Below are 21,066 nucleotides of genomic sequence, written 5' to 3'. Positions count from 1 at the left end.
CAAGCAAAAGCGCACTCAAAACAGCAACTCTTCCCTTACTAAAAGGAAAGCATCAAAAGAGAAAAAAGGGCAATAAACAATATAATACATCTGCTCAGTCCACTGAAGGCTCTTCATCATTAGAGCCTAGAAATGTTAGACTTATCTGACTCTAGGAAGCAAGAAGACTGAAATTATTTTCTCCTTTACTAAACAATAATGCATAATTAGAGTACATTTACTTCTAAGAATTGAATGTTTTAAACTGTGAATTTGGATTACAAGTCTTGGAAATATTTTCATTGCATCTTTCCACTGGCATCCATCATTTCTCAATTCCTCAATATAAAGACAATGGAGAGCCAGGCATGGTGGTGCATGCCTATAATCCCAGCACTTGGGAGGCTGAGGCAGGAGGATCACCACAAGTTCAAAGCCTGCCTGGGCTACATAGTGAGTTCAAGGCCAGCCTGAACTACATAGCAAGACCTCATCTCAAAAGAGCTGAAAAGAAAAATAAATAAATGAAATCATTGGAAGGTCTGGGGATGTAGGTCAGTGGTAAAACACATGCTTAAATGCCCTGGGCCTGATCCTTACTCCACCAAAAAAAAAAATCTAGACACTAAAACCCTGGTTCTACTTCATCTGTACAGTAAGAAAGTAAATTAGCCAGGTGTGGTGGTGCAGACTTACAATCCTATCTGAGACTGGAAGACCAAAAATTCAAGGCCAGCCTGGACAACTTAGGGAGACCCTGTGTCAAAATAAAAATAAAGTAAAAAATAAAATTTAAAAGGCTGAGTTCAGTATAGAGCACGTACCAAAATCCCCAATTCCACAAAAAATAAAAATTAAAAAAGAAGGCTAAATTAGGTAATTACTCTTCCAGTCTTTTCCCTTGGTAACATTCTGACAACTGGGCAGTGGAAAAGATTATCAAACACAGGAAAGAGAAAGCTAAAAATAAAAACCTGGCTGTATTCTCTTTAATAAGAAAATGGCATTAATTAGGCTTTGAAGAAAAAGAGTCTGAGCTCTTTGAGATAACATCTAATCTTAAAAGAACGAATATTATACATGCTGTAATTACTACAGCCAAGTGGCACAAACTGCAATCCCAGCCTGTTGATTTCTCAACTTTAAACTTCTTTATATTGAAAAGTTCCTCCAATGTCATAAAGATTTCTTTCACTGGCACCCAGAGCTTACTGGAGTTAGGATCACAACAGCACAAATCATCTTCTGGTCATTTTCATTAACATGCACATTTCTTCCCAGCTCTGAGGTATCAAACCTACTTATGTATCAGATCAGAGATGTACAAAGTCTAACTTCCTGCATCTATGACTCTGATTAAACTTCAGTTTCACTGTCAGAAGAAATAAAACTCTCTAGAACAAGCTTAAGCTATACTTTACTTCTCCAGTCCTTGTCTTCCCATAAATTAAAAAAGTGATCTTAGCTTGAAATAAAGACTGGTTAATTTGTTCAGAATGGAAAAGCATCGTGCTTGTAAGTATGGTAAACTTTTGCCCTTAAAACTCAAGCCCAAAAGACAGCAACTTTTCTCAGTCCAGTCTACACTGAAGGTAGCCCAGACAATAACAGTATTATTTCTACCACCTGATTCATTTAGTTGTGCCACGGCCATAGCCAATGAAGACAGTAGGATGGCACATTCCTGCCAATTAGATAATATTTTGGCATCTATTAGCAAGAAAAAGAAATAAGAACTAAAAAGGGCTAAGAAGTAGGCTAGATTTAGAGCCAGAATGATTTGCCAGCCAAAAGGACTTTGGAGACTTTCTGAAAGACACGAAGGTGAAGACTTCATGGATTCTAATATAGCAACAAAGCAACAAGAAAGAAGCTTAAGAGGCCTTTGGGGATAAAACTAGTGATAACAGGAATGCCTAAGCTGCTCTTCTATTCGCCCTACCCTTGTTATCAAATATTACTATGTAACAACAGAACACTCATGTTAAATCCCGTTAAATCTTAAAACATAATCAAGACCTTGATGCTGAACTTCAATAAACACAGTAATTACCCAATAATAAACATAATGAACTCCTGTTATTAAGAGGTAAACTTAGCTCCACTTAAATTACTATTATTTCAAATACTAGGGACTGAACCCAGGGCCTTTGTGCTGTGCTACATTCCCAGCCTTTTTTACTTTTTATTTTCAGACAAGGTCTCACCACACATCACTAAATTGCCCAGGCTGGCCTTGAAATTTCCATCCTCCTACCTCAGTCTCCCAGAGAGATGGGATTACATGTGTGCACTACCATCCTAGCTTTAAAATAACTCTTATGGTCCACAACTAAAATGTCATGGACAGCCAGGCATGGTGGTGTACTCTGGGAGGCTGAGGCAGGGGGAATACAAGTTCCAGTCCAGCCTGGTAATCTAGCAACTTAAGAGACCCTGTCTCAAAATAAACAAAAAAGTCCTGGGGATGTAGCTCAATGCAAAGACCCTGGTTCGAGTCCCAGTACCACAAAAATAAAATAAAATAGATATATAAGAAGCTTTGTTGAAGAATAGTTCTAAAAATTTGAAAACCTGAAAACCCTATTTTCCACAAAAATAAAACCAAATCTTAAAAAATAGGATACACATGTGTAAATACCAAATAGTTTCTCTAGCATGAGAAACTGAAAGTGTAAATAAGGATTAAAATGATTAAAACAAATAATTGATAATTTGAAATATTAAAAGGTCCAAATTTGTAGGGGTGGTGGGAGGGGAAGGGGAAAGGAAAAATTATGAGAAAAGAAAAAAAATGGAAATGAAGTCTATGTAAATAGCAAAGGGTAGAGGGGGTGAAGGGCACACAGGGAATGGGGAAAAAAATAAGAACCAAAATTCATCATGTACCGTTACAAGCACCCAATGATAAATGTAAATGTATTGTATACCTAAAATGTACCAATAAAAGAATTTTTAAAAAAAACAAAATTATTTAAACCACAGCTTAAGTTAGAAAGGGTGCAAAAATCGGCAACCTAATACTGTACTGAAAATTATTCAAATAACTTAGACATTAGAGGAAGCTAAGCATCCAGTACTATTTGTCCCTCAAATCCATTAGTCTCTAAGTGAAAATTCCATCAAAAATAATTTTATAAAATAATTCTTACTTTTTTTCTCCTTTTTAAATTTTAACCCTTCAATGCCTAGTGATCCATTTTTGAACACCTGTTAACAATGAAATATAATGTGTTCTCTTCAAATTCTTGTTTCTTGAATTTTTCTAGGTAACATATATGAATTTCATGCAAAAATTCAAAAAAATTTCAACCTTCAGCAAGAGTTAAAACGTTGCTGTTACCTATCTTTAACAAGGCACACAAACAGTTAAAGAACACCTGTGGGCACTGAGTAAAGATTCAGCAAGCTGATAAAAACCTCATTTTGGCTATGATAACCCTCTTACCTTCCACATACTCAGAAGGGGTTGCTGAGCTGAACTCCACTTAGTGCACTTCCAGAGCGTATTGTGTATTTGCACTGTACACTGGGAGGGGGCCGCTCAAAAGAAAGTATTAAAAGCAAATGTAGGGCTGGGGATTTAGCTCAGTGGTTCCGCTGTCTGCCTCACAAGTGCAAGGTCCCAAGTTCAATCCCCGGCACCAAAAAAAAAAAAAAGCAAATGTAGCTGGAAATTAAAATCTCAAAGCTAGCCAGAGTTATCTAGGGCACCATGAAACAAGAAACCAAAGGCTTGAGTTTCTTTACCTCATCCTCAAGTGAAAAATATTATCATTTTATAAAACTATAAAAAGATAAAAATAACTGAGATTAGATGAAAAGACTTAGTATCATTAAGATGTCAATACTGTGCTATCTAGAGTAATCTATAGATTCAATGCTACTTCTATTAAAATCCAATGATGTTTTCTGCAAAAAAAGGAAAACTCATCCTAAAATTCATATGAAATCTCAAAGACCCTAAACACCCAAAATAATCTTAGAAAAAAATAAAGTTTTTTTCAAAACTTACTACAAAGCTACAGTAATCAAAATAGTATGGTACTGGTACTAAAACAAACACACAGACTAATGGGGCAGAACAGAGAGCCCAGCAATAAACCCTTCTGCATATGGTCAAGTGATTTCGGCAAGGATGCCAAGGCCAGTTATGGAGAAAGAACAGTCTTTTCAACAAATGACAATGGAAGAAATGAATAATCACATGCAAAATAATTAAGCTGGACCCTTACCCTATACAGTAAACAAAAATTAACTCAGAATTAAAGATCTAAATAAACGTAAGAGCTAAAATTATAGAAGAAATGGAAAATGCTACATGATTTTGGTTTGGCAATGATAACATGGATATGACATCAAATGCATAAGCCAACAAAAGCAAAAATAGACAAACTGGACAACATCAGAATTAAAAATGTTTGTGCATCATACAACACTATCAACAGTTTAAAAGGCAGCTTATGAAATGGGAAGAAAAATATTTACAAATCCTATCTATTAATATCTGGAATGTATAAAGAACTACAAAACTCAACAAAAATCCCAATTCAAAAAATGAGCAAAGGGCTTGGATAGACATTTCTCCAAAGAAGATACACAAGTGTGTCCAATAAGCACATGAAAAAAAATCGCTTCTCGGCCTTTTGGCTAAGATCAAGTGTAGCACATGAAAAAATGCTCAACATCACTTATCATTAGAAAAATGCAAATCACTACTTTACACCCATAAAGATGGCTATTTTTAAAATGCAGAAAATAACAAGTGTTGCAGTAACTGTGGAGAAATCTGAATCCCCTTATGAACTCCTGATGGAAATATAAAATAATATAGCCTCTGTGGAAAACAGTGGTGGTTCCTCAGAAAGTTAAACACAGAATTACCATATGACCCAGCAATTCCACTCCAAGCTATATACCCAAAATAAATGAAGGGGACTTGGATTACTATACACCAGTGTTCATAGCAGTATTACTCATAATAGCCAAAAGGTGATAGCAATTTGAGTACCTATCAACAGATGAATGAGTTTTTTAAATGTGGTATATACACACAATGGAATATTACTTGGCCATGAGGAATAAAGTTCTGATACATGCTACATGTATGGATTAACCTCAGAAACATTACACAAAGTGCTAAGCTGAGTACACCAGAAACAAAACATCAACTATTTATGATTAAACTTATATATAGTATTCAGAAAGGGACATTCATAGACAGAAAATCAAAGAGGTTAGTTAGTAGGATAGGAAGAAAGATGAATAGAGAGCCATTCCTTAGTGATTACAGAGTTTGTTTTGAATGATGAAAAAATTTTGGAAGTAGTAATGATTGTTTACACAACACTTTTGATATATTTAACAGACAGTGGTGATGACTACACAGCACTGTAAATGTATTTAACACCAACAAATAGTACCTGGTATAGTACAGATTTCAAGTGTCCTGGAAAGGCTCATGTATTAAAGGCCTGGTCACTAGCTGAAGGCACTATTGGGAACTGGTGAACCTTTAGGAGGTGGGGCCTAGTGGAAGGACATTAGGTCATTGAGGGTGCATCCTCCAAGGGGATGAAGCCCACCCCTTCCTCCCGCTGCAGCCATGAGGTGAGTGGTTTTGCTCCACGACTGCACTCCCCACCATAATGTTCTGCCTGGCCACAAGTCCAAAGCAACCAGACCAAGTGACCATGGCTGCTGGCCCTAAAAACATGAGCCAAAATAATTATTTCCTCCTTATAAGATTTTTGTCTTAGGTATTCTGTAACAGTGATGGAAAGCTGGCTAAAACAGCACTAAATAGTTAAAACTGTAAACATTTTATACAGATTTTACCACAATGTAAAAAATTAACAAGGCTGAATGACGCATGCCTGTAATCCCAGCCTCTTGGGAGACTGAGGCAGGAGTACCTTGAGTTCAAAGCCAGCCTGGGCAACTGGCAAGAAGTCAACTCAAAAAAAGAAAAGAAAAAGAAAAAGAATATGTAGATGGCAATTTTTTCTGAGCCTTTTTATGGGGTAAAATATGCTTACGTTATCTTCACACATAATATATAGAATTCTTAATTCAAAATGTCTATCTCCTCAAAATTTATTATAGGCATTTGGCATGTTAGACACATCTCCTTATAAACATATTTCGTGGGCTTTATTTTATATGTTTTTATCTTATTTTATTCTGGCAATACTAGGGATTGAGCCCAAGACGTCACACATGCCAGGCAAGCAGTCTACCACTGAGCTACACCCCAGTCTGTTTCTTTCTTTTTTTTGGTACCGGGGATCGACTCAGAACCTTGCACTTGTGAAGGCAGGTGGCAGAACCACTGAGCTACATCCCTGGGGCCCTGTTTCTTTTCTTGATTGATGCTTGCATGTTTTGTATTTGATGTAAAACTTATTAAGATATCAGATTTCTTAAATTAGTAACAGACAAAAGGCCAGGTGTGACAGTGCTGGGAGGCCAAGGCAGGAAGATCACAAGTTAGAACAACTTAGAAAGACCCTGTCTCAAAAAGTTTACAAACGGCTGGAAATGTAGCTCCATGCAAAGACCCTGGGTTCAATCCCCAATACTGCAAAAAAAGAAAGAAAAGCTAGACAAAAAAACTATATGAAGTGATAAGAAATAAAAGTTCATTTAAAAAGCCTTGGTTATAGTACAGACAAGATTATATATACCAAAGCCAGGTGTGTTGGCATATGCCTGTAACCCCAGCACTTGGGAGGCTGAGGCAGGAGGATTGCTGTGAATTAGAGGACAGCCTGGGCTACATAGTGAGTTCAAGGCCAGCCTGAACTACATTGTGAGACCTGGTCTCAAAAACAAACAAACTATATATATATATATATACACACACTAATTCAATATGTTAAAAAGGTAGTTTCATTAAAAGTATCAATATAGAAATTAAACGACTAAAGTATGAGGTACTTGGGTCAAGGCTACAGCAGGATAACCAAGTGAGTGCAAAATATTACAAAGAATTTTAAAACCAAAAGAGACCAGAGCAATTACCTAATCTAATTCTTGCTGTTACATAAGAAATAAAATGTAAAATAAAATGCTTCCAGAGTTACCCCTGGAGTTATTCCCAAGGTATTTTACCTGCCAACGAGCTTAGAAAAATGCAGCATATGTCCAAGCTCATTACAAATAAGTAAATATCTTTTTATAAAGATTCCTTAAAAATTAAAAAATTAAATGTAAGGGTAGTAAAGAAAGAACCAGATGCCAGTAGAATTCAGCTAGAAACAACTTTCAAAATCAGACTGAGTTCATTTTTTTAGTGCTAAGTAAAATTTCAGAAAGAAGAAAAGGTTACCTATAGGAGTATCACATACACATGTAATGAGCTAAAACATGTCCTGTTTCTAACTTGGAATCTGTAAATAAATAAAGTCATTACTCTGGTCTCATGGAATATAAGTTTCATACAAGGACAGCCCTCCAGCCCACAAATGCTGGGCAGTATTTTGCACTTGCCTATAGTAGCGTGACTGTAGGTAGGTTGAGCACACAGCTTTGGAAACATGACTGGCAGAACCGAAGTCGATGACCTTCACGCGGTAGGGCTGGCGCACCGGATCCACCAGCATGATGTTTTCAGGCTTGAGGTCGGCATGGATCAGACCCAGGCTCTTGAGCTTCATCAAGGCTGTGGCTACCTGCTGTAAGATTGGTCTGATATACTTGAGTGGCAGTGGGCTAAACTTATTCTGCTTCAGGAAATCGTACAAGTTCTGCTCCAACATCTCAAACACAAGGCAGGTGTGATTCTTATGCTGAAAGCACTCGTAAGAACGGACAAAATTGTACTCATCAGCATTTTCACTGCTCAGGCGGGACAGGATGCTCACTTCAATCTGGCCTTGTCTGGCGTAGGACGGGTGGTTCTTCAAGATTTTAATAGCCACAATTTCCTTGGTGCTCCGCTTCCAGCACTTAGCCACCTGTCCAAATGTCCCCCGGCCTAGGAACTCCAAGACTTCATAGCTGTTGGTCATAGAACAAAGGATCTCATGCTGGACCAGCTGGTAATCCCCTTCTCCACTAGAACTGCTACTCTTTGTGGTCACAGTGGTGGTCGTGGCAGCAGCACCCACCACAGTCCTGTTTTGCAGCATGAGAGGGGGATGTTCTTCTATGATCTGCACACTACCGTTGCTGTCCACTTCCTCACTTTTTCTTTTCAATCCACATTTTTGATATGGCTCAAGCAAAGAAACGTTGCTTCTGTGAGTCAGGGTCTGGCTGCTCTGGAAGGCTGAAGTAGCAGCACTGCCTGAGCTATCCGCAGCTGTTACAACAATGTGCTCCACCGCAGGAGCTGGGAGAAGGAGACCCTGGTCGTAAGCAGGAATACTGAAATTTGCTACCTGGTGAGAGGAGTTGGCTTGCCCTTGTGTGCCCGGGAGGGTTTTGCTGTGGGTATAATATTTGTCGTTGCTGCTCTGTCCTGAAACATCCCAGTTAGAGGGCTCTATTTTCAATTTCTTTGCACTGCAGAAGGCACTCGATGACACCGATGGGGGGGAAAACACCTGCAGCTGTGATGCCATACCTATAGGAACAGAAAGGAGAATGAGGCCATGAGGTTAAGACATGCATGGCTTAGCAACAGCATGTATGAAAACACCTGTTGGTGATAAAAGAAACATGATGTAATAATATTCCCCTCATTTCAAAAGTTAACCTACATTTACAGAAATACTGTCCAGAAGTAAATACAGTAGTGTTCAGCTTTGTCTACTAGGTTTGAAAAGGATCACTGACAACTGACCAGAAAAAAAAACCAGGTTGATGATAATAAGGCTGGAGTATCTTCTAAGAAATGAAAAAAAGAAAAAAGAAATGAAGCCATTCTTGGGAAAATGTGGAAAGAAAAAGTGATAATAGTCCAGCTGTCCTCAACATCCCCAACACCTCAAGCTCAGTAAGAGCAAAGAATAAATTCACAGACTGTTTTCCAGGATAAAGTCAAACACTGACACAGCATTCAAGACATTTCATATTGATCTGCTCCATTCTCAACCATCTGGCCTTCAGAAGCCTTGGGACTCATCTTTTTTTTTTGGTACCGTGATCAAGCTCTGGTCCTTGCACTTGCAGGGCTGGTGGTGGAACCACTGAGCTAAATCCCTGGCCCTATGGGACTCCTCTTGTCTTGCTCCATACCTTTTCACCTTTTCAATAATTACTACCAAAAAGAAAAAAATAGTAATAATTACTACCCAAGATTAGTCATTTCCAAAAGGTTTTAAATTCTCTATCTCTAATTCAGACCCTCTCTCTTAAACGCCAAACAACATATCCCAATACCCATTTGACAGTGTAACTTGGATATCTTAGAGACAACTGTAACTCAACATGCCCAAGGTTAAACTTAAAGCCTCCAGTTTCCTATCTCAATTATGTGCTGGCACTACACCCAACACTCCAATCAAAAATCAAGGAGTCAATGAGCCTCAGTTTCCTCATCCACGTAATAGTACTAGCAATACCTACCTCATGGAATTGCTCTGAGAATTAAATGTCTTAATACATGTAAAGTGGTAGTGCCTGGCACACAAATAATATTACCATCATATTCATTCTTCTCCCAATTCCTCCACATCAGATCTCATCTCATCAATTTTATCTCCTAATCATACTTCAAAGCAGCCATTTTTCTCTACCCTTATTGACACCATTCTAGTTCAAACTGCCAAGAGCCTCCAAATTTATTGCCTTAAATGCATTCAGATGATCTCTGCTTTTAAACAATGCAAATCAGACATCTGATCTCTATTCTTAACCACCTTTCTCCTCCTTCCCCCAGGGTTTTCCACTGCTTTGGGCATAAAGATCAAAATCTTCAACCTGCCTTAACAGCTCTCCAAAATCTGTCTTCCAACACTCCCCACTCCTTTATTTCAGCCACACTGCCTTCCTTACAAGACCACTCCATATTGTCTTAACTCCAGGCCCTCTAAGGTATTCAAAACTTTCTACTGGGAATACTGTTCCTTGACACCACACTTTCCCCAGTCATCTGTCCCCACCTTGCATTCCCAGAGCACTCTCTTTTTCCATTAAAAACGGAAATTGTTTACTTACTGCTACGCTCTCAGCCTCAGTCTAAGTTCCATAAGGACAGATACTGTTTTGTTCTTTGTGTCACCACAGCCTACCACAAACTCTAATACAGACATTTAGTATCTGTTGAGTGAAAGACCTGACACCTACTTACCAAGCTCATGCTACAACTCCCTGCCACTCACACTACACTGGATTATTTTCAAATGCTTTTTTCTTCGTTAAAGGTCCCTCCTTTTTATCTGTGTGGTTCTTAGACTATGAGGGAGTTCTCCACTCCAACACATATAACATAATTTTACTAGTAATAGAGACTAAACACAACTAGAAGGTAAGGAAACATAACAAAAGATATTACAGAGCATCAACAAGCAATGTGTACATTTCTTTGTGCCTGACTACAATTAAGAATCATCTGCACTAGACCAGTCAGCTGGAAAGAAGAACATATCCTCAACCTTCAATTTCTAAAATGTAGTTTAGATTTACTTTTTTCCATAATTTATATGAACCGTGAAGAGAAAAAAAGCATAAATTAAAAGCATAGTTTAAGTGTAATTGAAGTGTGATGCTATAAATATACAATATCTTGTTTATCTACATTGCTGACATGATACCAAATATAATAAAAGAAAAATCTGAAACCATATATATGCTTTATAAAATTTACCTATTAAAGGGGATTTAGCTCAGTGGCAACGCACCTGCCTCACAAGAGCAAGGTCCTGAGTTTGATCCCCAGTACTGGGAAAAAACAAAAAAGCAGGTACTAATATTTACCTATTAAAATATATATAAAAGTATTTCTTATCATCATAAAATTTACCCAAATTAAACAACCAAAGGAAATAAATTTTCTAAATTTGTTTTCCATTTTGTCTGTTGAGCTGCTAATTTTAACAGTCTACCAAAAATAAATACCACCTTTATGTAATTAGAAGTATTTAATGAAATAATCTGAAAACAAAGTCTGCAGTAACTATACAGGAATAGAACATCATAAAGTAATACTGAAAAGAATTCATGAAATGTAATACCAATTTTTTTAATTTTTCATAAAAAAATAAATGCTGGCAAGGATGTGAAGAAAAAAGGAACCATTCTACACTGCTGGTCAGAATGTAAATTAATTAGTATACCCACTGTGGAAAATAGTATGGATATTCCTTAAAAAAACTAAAAAAGAGAACTGCCAGATCCAGCTGTACCACTCCCAGCAATACAGTATACCTGAAGCAAATGAAGCCAGCATATAATAGATACACCTGCACACACACGTTTACCGCAGCAACATTCACAATTACCCAGTCATGGAACCAGCCTAGTGCCCATCAACAAATGAATGGATTGGGCTGGGGATGTAACTCAGTGGCACAGTGCCTCCCTGGTAAGTATGAGGTCCGGAGTTCGATCCCCAGTACCAAAACAAACAAACAAACATATGAATGGATAAAGAAGATATAGTGCATAATACTCTACACAATGTAGTATTATTCAGTTGTAAGAAGAAAGAAATGATGTCATTTGCAGAAAAATGGATGGAAATGCAGATTATAAAATTAAGTAAAGTAAGACAAACACAGAAAGACAAGTACTATATTGCCATGTTTTCTTCTCATATGGGGGAACTAAAAAATAAAAATCTAAAATTAAAAAAAAATGTTTTAAAACGACCTGAAAATAGGAAAATGACTAATGGTGGGAGTGGCAAGGGAGAAAGAATTTTGTTTTTTGGTACCTGGGATTGAACTCAGGACTTTGTGCTTGCAAGGCAGGCTAAATCCCCAGCCCAGAAAGAATTTGAATAAAGCAAGATATATGCCTGTTAAAAAACCCTAATAATCTGCACAGTTAATGAGTTAACAATTATAATAAAAACTTTAGGGCTAGGAGTAGTGGCACACACCTCTAATCCCAGCACTCACAAGTCTGAGGCAGGAAGATCACCACAAGCTCAAGGCCAACCTGGGCTACATAGTGAGTTCAAGGCCACTACATAGTGAAATTCGGTCTCAAAAAATAATAATAGAGGGCTGGGGATTTAGCTCAGTGGTGCTGCCACCTGCCTCACAGGTGCAAGGTCCTGAGTTCAATCCCCATCCTAATAATAATAATAATAATAATGGAATAAAAAATTTCAAACAAAAATAAATAATCCCATGACTAAAGTATTCATTATGTATTGCAAACTTACTAATAACACTTTTGTATATGAAAAATAAAAACATGTTCACAGCTAGATATTTGAAAATACTGCATTTATGAGAGTAAAGTTATTGCCAACTTTTTACCAACAAACAAAATAACACTGATTTCAAATCTTAGAGACTGAAGAAAGCATAAATTCTAAGCTAAGATAATTTTCTATGTAAAAAGAATATAACTCTTATTCAGAGAGACAAACAATCCATTCAAAGAGAAAAAGAACCCAGAGTCTCACTGGCCCTGCCCACAGCAAAGGTGTGCTGCATGAAAGTCAGTACACATCTCACCGCCAGGACCATTACTGTGTGGCTGACACCTCCTGACCTTAGCTAACATAGAGAGGAAGAAAACAAAATCAAAATGGCCTTTAAAAAAACTCAACACCCTTTATTTATATTATACTTCAAAATTAAGTTAAAAACAGTAATTTCAACACACAATAAAGATACTATATTCCAAAAATTCGTCTTTGCAAATAAGGATGCAATTCTGTCTTGCCAAAGACCACCCCCCCCCGCCGCAAAGGAACAGAATTAAGATGTTTAATTTTTACTATGTAAGACTGTTAAGCAAATTACAAATATTTTCAACTCATATGAGAATTAATCCCAATGAGCTTAAAGTTACTTCTGACTTCCTGAAAATGTTGTACCTCTTTACTCTAGCAATGAATTAAGTCTTTTTCACTTCAAAGCCTACTTTGCAAGGACTTATCCATCTTGACATAATGACAAGTTTGTCCACTGCATTATTCCCAAACTAAAACTGGTAGGTAGGTAAAAGGCTATTGGTAGTCATACTTACGGCTAAAAAGAGAACTGAGTCACACTAGAATCCAAGGCCTTCAAAATCAGTCAAATTAATAGCTTCCCCACTCCGACGGGCAAGGTCACATCTTTTAACATCACTTGCTGGGTCCCACAGTGTAAGTACTATAAGCTGGTTGATAATCTTATTACAAAGAATAATATAATAATATAATAAATTCCTGCTGCTAGTATTCAGTGTCACCTTTGTGTCTTTGACATAATTTAACAACTGGTGTCCTAAATAACCTAAAATCACTAACTACCACATATTGATCTTCCTCTGGTACTTGTCATCGGCTGACATGTACACAGATGTACATATTTCCCAACACTCACAGATATATAGTCTTGTCGGAAGGCAGGTAAGAATGAGTGCATGCTTTGTAAAAATAAAACAATTTGGGAAGAAAATTATTTCACCAGAACACCTAGACATCTCTTTAGACTCAGTTTTCTCCACTAATACTGTACAGTTCTATTTTATTTACACAAACCAATTGGTCTCCCTTTAACTGAACTCCAGTCTCCTTTCTAACTTCCTTTCTCTGATTCATTCTTCACCTTATAATGGAAGCTTTCAAAAATGCACATCTGGAAGAAAATGCATACCTGCTCCCCAGTTAAAGCCTTAGGACAAAGTCCAAAAGCTCTAGTTGTATTACCAGGCCTTACAAGACAAGATCACTTATGTAGTCTGGTTCCATCCACTCTTTCTCCAGGCACACTCTTCCAGTAATACTTTCTCTGGTTCCTACAGTAAGCCTTACTAGTTCCTTCATAATAATGTTCCTTTCTCCTATAATAATAATGTTATTTTCTCCTCCTTAGCCTTTTCCTAACTCCTTATCCTTACAGTCTCTGCTTAAAACACATTACATCAATGTGTCAGGGACTGTTGATTTGTGTCAGAATCTTTTCTTGCCTTCATCCCAGGCACATGACAGGACTATGTTTACTAGTTCTCTACACCAATGGAGAGTGATAAAATGGGTGAGCCTTTCATATTTCCCTATCTACCAGCAGGAACCCACAAGGACCCAGCTTCCACCATGAGATAACACCCAAGGAAGAGCAGAGCAACAAGATGGCAGGAACATGGGTCTCCAAATGTTCATTTAAACCTGAACTGCTAACATGGAACAATCGCTTCAACCAGGAACATTTACTTTAGGTTGTTATATGAGAAACTATTTTCCTTCAGCTAGATTATTTAGTTAGCCTTGAGCTGACAATATACTCAGAAAAGCCTTCCCTGGTATTTCATATTATGTTACTTCCTGGTGAAGGGTCTCATAGCACTCTCTACTACTACTTTACACTTGCCACACTTATATTACCTATTTCACTTATTCCTTTAACAAACATATATTGAGGACGAACTACCAGTCGGCCAGGGACTGTACTGGAAACAAGATATAACAGTGGTATATTCAAGATGAACAAAATCCTCTTGATTCCTGAAGTTTACATTCTATCGGAGACACACATACACATGCACGCACACACGCAAGAAAACAGTAAGTAATAATCAAGTGCTATGAGGAAAACAAAACACAATGATGTGATTGAGATGGTGGTCAGGGAAGGCCTTGGGCAGTAGCAGCATCTAAGCTGAGACCTAACTAATAAGAAGCCATTCCAGTAAAAAAGAACAGGTAATATGAAGATAGGAACATTCTTGGTCTGTCTGAAGAAGAGATGAGAACAGATGGAATGGAATGATGGAGAAAGTAGTAGGACCCAAAGAGGCGAGGAGGAACCAAATCACATACTAACTCGAGGGCAAGTCTGGTTTTTATTTTAAGGACAACCATTTGTAATTTATTTATTTCCAACCTGATTTCTTTTCTAGGCAAATGCTTTGTCACTAAGCTACATCCACAGCCCATTGTTTTCTAAACTGCAAGTTCTGTAAGGACAAGCCTCAAAGAGCAAAGTAGTAGTAGGTGGAGTGTCATAGAGTCACACCTGTTTTCCCTTCTTCATTTTTTTTTTGGGGGGGGGGGGAGTTGGGACAGGGTCCTGCTACGTAGTTTAGGCTGGTCTTGAACTCACTATGTGACCTAGGCTAGGCTTGAAATCACAGTGATCCTCCTGCCTCAGCTTCCCAATTGCTGGGTCATGCTCTACCATGCCCAGCACTTTTAAAAAAAAATTATCACCAGCATCTATCACAATAGTTGGCATACAGTATGTGCCAAATATTTACTAGAATTAATGACTATAAAGAGATCACATTAATTTTTCATATATAAATATAAAATCTCAGAAGTAATTCTGATTATATTAAAGAAATACTAATATGAGACAGAAATTAGGGTTTTCTCTACAAGAAAATATACATTTAATATATATGAATATGTATAAATACATAAATCTATGTATTTACACATGTTTAATATATATTTATATATTAGTGTTCTAAATACAGTAATACAGAAGAATAAAGTAATCTTGAAACCCTAAGGACACATTTTAAATCAAATTTCCCCACCCCCTTTCCTGTAGTACTTCCTTTATATGACATGCCAGTTCCCCAACTGGTATTGCAAAAATAGGGTGTGGAAAAGGTGGTGTTACCTGCCAATGGAGTAACTCTGCAATTCTGTTTAACTTCAGCCATTTAAATCCATTTTCTAATATTTTGGTAAACTGGCTGAAGAATCCTTTCCTTTTAGGCTATGTTTTCCTAAATTTCAACAGTTCTCCTCAATTCATTTTGAATGATGAATTTACAGCAATAAAAGAAAAAGTTTCTGTGTGTTAAAAGGTAATATTTTAGTAGTCTAAAAGGTCTACAAAATTTAGAATAAAGAAAACTACTCCTTGAGGAGTTTTCAGCAAAAGAAAAAGGTCAAATTAACAAAGCAGAGACTAATATGAAAAATAAATACTAGAAGACTGTTCAGTTCAGCCAGCAAAGGTGGAAGGAAAAATAGGATCTAAGTAAGATAACAGAGTTAACAGATGGGAGGTAGATGAGGTTTTTCAAGAATGGGATGACTTTTGTCAGTATGCCAAAGGATGTGGGAAAAATGAAAAACTTTGTAGAATAAAGTGTATTTGATTGGAGAAGTGCTAGCAAAAAAGTTACAGGATTTTTATGGCTAAAAGAGACCTTAAAAGATTCTTTCTAAAATCCTCCAATTCCAAGATGGAAAAAAGGACACTCAGAAAAGCTAAATAAGTTTTACACAGCTAATGAGTAGCAATCTGGCAATCTGGCAAAGAATTCAGGTCTTTTAATTCTTTTTTAGCAAGCATGCTGGGGACATTGTACCAGGTGCCCTTAAAGAATTAAAAAAGAAATATAGGGGGCCAGGGATTTAGGTCAGTGGTTCCACTGCCTGCCTCACAAGCGCAAGGACCCAAGTTCGATCCCCAGTACCAAAAAAAAAAAAGAAAAGAAAAAAGAGACATAGCTAAGTTTCCCTACCTTCATTTACCTTAGAATATTGCTGAGGTGGTATGATACAAAAAGAAGAAAAAAAGTAAAGGATATAAATATTTTTAAGTAGCAAATTATGCACTACAGAAATGCATTAGACATCTAGGACCTGGATTTCAACACCTAAAAGGAAGACTATGAACAAAACAAAAAAGGAACCACTCTGGGCAGTGTGCCTGTAGTCCCTACTATTCAGGAGGCTGAAGCAGGAGAACTGCTTCAGCCCAGAAGTTTGAGGTCAGTCTGTGATCAAAACAGCCAAGACTCTGTTTCCTTAAAAAAAAAAAAAAAAAAGCAAATCTTGATTGTTAAAGCAGTAGTTGAAGGAAAATGCACTTGATAACTTGTGTTTAGCATGAAATGTAAAGGAAGAAACTAGGGAGGAATTAATATTTTCAAAAAGAAAAAAATACATTGCTTTTACACAGTCATGAAAATAAAAGGGCAGATGGCAGATCAAGCAGCTCATGTTTACAAAATTACTTCAAATTACAAAAGGCCCAATTACAATACATAACTAACAGGCTGCACAAGTTCCAAGGGTAAGAAGTTCACCAGGCAGGTTTGGCTCACTGATCTCTACCAACAAACCACTGATGGAGCTATGCTTATAAAAACAAAAACACAGAATGAAAGAATTCTATTTTCCAGAGAACAGTGAACTATGACATATCTTTGTTTTTCTTTTAGGAGGCAGTTCTGGTTTGGTTTCAAACCTTGTTACCTATCAACTTGCTCTAAAATCCATAAAACTATGTCCAGAGATGGATAAACTATTCACGAAGGTATCACCAGCAGAAGTCCTACTTGTCAACCAGAGCCTGTATATTTACAAGCTCTCATTCACCATTTTACTCTTAAGATGTTTTCCTGGCTTGGCTGCCTCCAGTTTCAACCACAAGTACTTTACCAAAATAGCCTTCAAGTCAAGAACAGTATCTTAAAGTCAGTGACATCCTTCATTATACCAGTATTATAACACAGAACCCTGAGATATACAAAGATCCAAAATCACTACCTGAATAACAATGACCAGGTAAAATGACTTGTTAGTAGACTTAAAAATCTGTTCCGGAAAGCTTTCAGCTTCAATACAACAAAAGCTAGTAATGGTTTGCATTCTCTATAATCTTACAAAAAAAAATCTTGCAAGCCAGGAATCAAAAATAGCTTTACACAAACAAGAGCAAAATTGTAGGTTTTGCTGAGGCCATCAGCCACTTAATTTAACCCCACTTCATCTGGAGCAGGAAGCCACACTGCTGTTTTCATCACAGTTACTAAGAAACAAAATAAAGGCCAGACTAGGGGAGAGAAATCTATAGCAGAAATTAATATTTTGATGCAATTTTGAGAATTCTCACTGTTACTAATGGACAAGAAAGAGCACTGTAGGGCAAGCAGGGCGTGTTAGCACACACCACACCTGTAATCCCAGATACTTGGGAGGGTGAGACGGGAGGATCACAAGTTCGACCCCACCCTGGGCAAATTATCAAGACATCGTCTGAAAAAGGGCCGAGGATGTAGCTCAGCGTTCCCGGGTTCAATCCCCAGCACCGCAAGAAAAGAAAGACTGCATCTAGGGCTACCTTAAAATAAGTCTATCTAGAACCGAACTGTGGTCAAGCGGAGAAAAGACTTACTGGAGCTTGGGTTGTTTTTTCCTCCTTTCCTTCCCAGCCCCTCGCCCCAAACAGGAAAGAAAGTGCGCCCAGCATAAACACTGGCTATTGCTCAAGGTTCGTCACCACAACAAACTGGAGGTTAGACCAGCGCTCCTGGAGACCAAGCCTAACGTCTCGGTTGCTAGGCACAAAAAAGGATTCTTCTCTGCCGACTCGTGCACGGTGTGGGTCTCACACAAGTTTTGATTTTCTTTGTTGTTGTTGCTTTTAACAAAGCTTTCCAAGGGGCGACGGGCAGCAAAAGTTTGTGTTTGAGCCAGACCTCTAGATCTGGCTTGCAGAGATACACTTTAGGTGGACTGGTCCCACGGTTCTCCACCATCATTACAAATTACAAAGCTAACGACTACACAACGTCAGCGGAGAGGACAGCAGCGCTTCCACACCCATCCCACCACCGTCCTCTTCTCCAGGCTCCGCTTCCTAGTGCCAAACAACACAAGTAATCCCGCTGGTATCACGCCGGTCGGCACAGGTGTGAGCTGACAAACACAAGCCTCACCTCGGGAACTGCCACAGGAGCCCTGGGGAAAACCGGCCGGGTGAGGAGACGCAAGGCGGCCCCTGTCACTTGAGGACAACAACACGCCCGGGAGAGAAGTGGCAGGGGGAGTTGCCCCTCAAACAAGCAGTCCGCTTTCCCCGGAACGCAATGCCCCTCCGCGGCCGCACACTTGGCCCGGGTGCGGGGCACGGGCGGGTGGAAGGAGGCGCCCCCCGCAGGCAGAGCGCCCCCTCGCAGCCCACCGGCCCGGCCCCGCCTCACAGAGCTCCCCGCTGCGGCCCCCCGACCCTCCGGCCCTCCGGTCCCCCGTCCCAACTCACCGCCGGTGTGTCTGGTTCTCAGCCGCGAGCTGGGGCTGCCGCGAGGAGGCGGCGGAGGAGACGAGATCCGGGGCCCCGCCGCCGGGTCATCATACCCCCCGCGCGAGCCGGCCCGGGCCCCGGCCCCCGCCCTCCGGCGCCGTCCCCGCGCCCTTCCTGCGGGGGGAGCCTCGCCAGCCTCCCGCCCGCTCCGCCACCTGGGCCCTCCCCGCCGCCGCCGCCGCCGCCGGCCGCCGTCTCAGCCCCGCACGCTCGCTCCTCGGCCTCCCGCTGCCGTCCGGGGCCACAGCCGGGCCCCTCACTCCGCAGCCGCCGTTGCCGCCAGACCCGACGAGCGGAGCCCCGAGCGACCGCCTCCATCCGGCCAGCCCCGCCTTCCCGGAACCATTCGCCCGCCTCGCGCCATGACACCTAGGCGGAAGTGCAGAGAGGCGGGCGCGTTAGGGCCACTGCATCGTACCGAAGGCCGTGGGAGTGTGGGCGCCTCAGTGGGGAGCCAGTGTGGACCGAGTGCGGAGGCCGAGTCCCCCGGCACTCCGCAGCACGGCAGTCCCCGCGGTGATTGACTGGTGCCTGGTGGCTGTAGAGGGTCCAACTGTAAAATGTAATCCCATCCTGTGTGACATCACCACAGTCTGGTGTGACGCCCCCAGAGATTGGGCAACGCTCGGGGAGGCTGTGCGTACCCGGGAACCCCCCAGCGGGGTGAGGAACTACCTGAGTTTAGGCTTTACTATTCCTTTTCTAGGCGAAGATGGTCTAGCAGAGTGGCATCAGCCTACAGGATCTGCACATCTGATGTCCCTTAGGGAGCTCTCCCATTGCCGCCTTGGGAATCTGTATTCACATTAGGTGAGCAAGAATAGCTGTGTTTTGAACCTGTCCCCTCAAAACATGCAGTGAGCGAATGTCAACATAATTTTCTGGCCTCCACCAGAGGGTCATAAGGCTGGATATTCAGGAAACAACGCACTCGACTCCGTTCTGAGAAAATGAACGCTGGGTTATCCTAATAGAATTGCTGCCATCTTCCAACGTCAGGAGATTCCATAGGACTTCAGATATACCTCCTGATGTGTAAAACGTTCTTCTGATTCCTAAGGTGGAGAACATTTTAGGGAGACTAAAATCTATTAATCTGTTCCATCCCACAAGTGCCATAGGCATCAATGAGTGAACCCTGGAAAGTGACTGTCTGGCACCACAAATGTTTACAGCTACTCAGAGGAGGGGGACAGATGTGGCTAAGACAGGATTCTGCCAACCAGCTCTGCTTCTCAGACCTCACTCGTTATATGTTACACATCCTTGATTTCCTTGGATCCCCATCTCAGAAATACAGACAGAATTTTTGTAAAATACGCTGCAGTAAATTTTAAGGGAAGTCATTTGGGTTTCTCTCTGGCTTAACAACACTGGGAGCAGTTCCATGTTATTGGGAACAGGGAAGTTTAGCTCCCTAGAGGACCAGGGTTAGCAAAAGTGTTCAATCCCACGGGGCTGTTTTGTTTGCTTATTTTCATAGAAACTTCCTTCTTGCTGTTTACAGAACATAAAGTCCCTACATTGGGCTGACCCTAAAAACATCAAGACATGAAGAATGAGTGAGGATGCCTGCTTGATGAGCCAGGAAAAAGGCAGAATCCGGAGGTCTGGAATTGAACAGGTCCTGCTCAAAGAGCAAGCTTCAAACACTTAATTGCTTAGCATGCCTTGGTTCAGCCCAACTCTATGACATGCTTATGATCTCTGACTCACCCAAATTATGTCCCTTTCCTCTTTTCAAGCATATCTCAAAATTTACCTAGATAATTCGCTTATTTATATCTTATTTATTTATACATGTTGATCTCTATTTTTATTGTTCTTAGGTTGTTTCCTCAATCAGTCTCATTATGCAGGGAGTTTAAAGTCTGGTATATTCTCCATTGTAATGTCATTCATTCATTCATCCAGGATATTGCCTGTGTGCCTGCTCGGTGTGAAACACTCTCTTAGACACTGGGTCAGATGAAAGATGAATAAGGTG

The 21,066-nt window shown here is 39.8% G+C and overlaps 1 protein-coding gene across 3 annotated transcripts in view; it reads right to left on the bottom strand.

The window, feature by feature from the left end:
- Positions 1-19,626, bottom strand: part of Hipk1 (homeodomain interacting protein kinase 1) — a 53,478-nt gene extending 33,852 nt beyond the window's left edge. The window contains exons 1-2 of one of the 3 annotated variants that reach the window (XM_004853766.4): positions 19,498-19,626; positions 7,471-8,548 (exon numbers count right to left, since the gene is read on the bottom strand). In XM_004853766.4, coding sequence (XP_004853823.2) covers positions 7,471-8,546 — 1,076 coding nt within the window. In that variant the 5' untranslated portion in view covers positions 8,547-8,548; positions 19,498-19,626. Of the gene's footprint in view, positions 1-7,470; positions 8,549-18,170; positions 18,618-19,037; positions 19,246-19,497 lie in introns of those variants that run through there. The other 2 variants (XM_004853765.4, XM_004853767.4) reach the window with 2 other exon arrangements.
- Between the last annotated feature and the right edge of the window lie 1,440 nt (positions 19,627-21,066).

Source organism: Heterocephalus glaber, unplaced genomic scaffold, assembly GCF_053883595.1.
Source record: "Heterocephalus glaber isolate CG9 unplaced genomic scaffold, H.glaber_assembly_v1.0 deba00001442, whole genome shotgun sequence".
Taxonomy (NCBI): domain Eukaryota; kingdom Metazoa; phylum Chordata; class Mammalia; order Rodentia; family Bathyergidae; genus Heterocephalus; species Heterocephalus glaber.
Note: the sequence above shows the minus strand (reverse complement) of the source record. Positions and strands in the feature narration are given on the sequence as shown.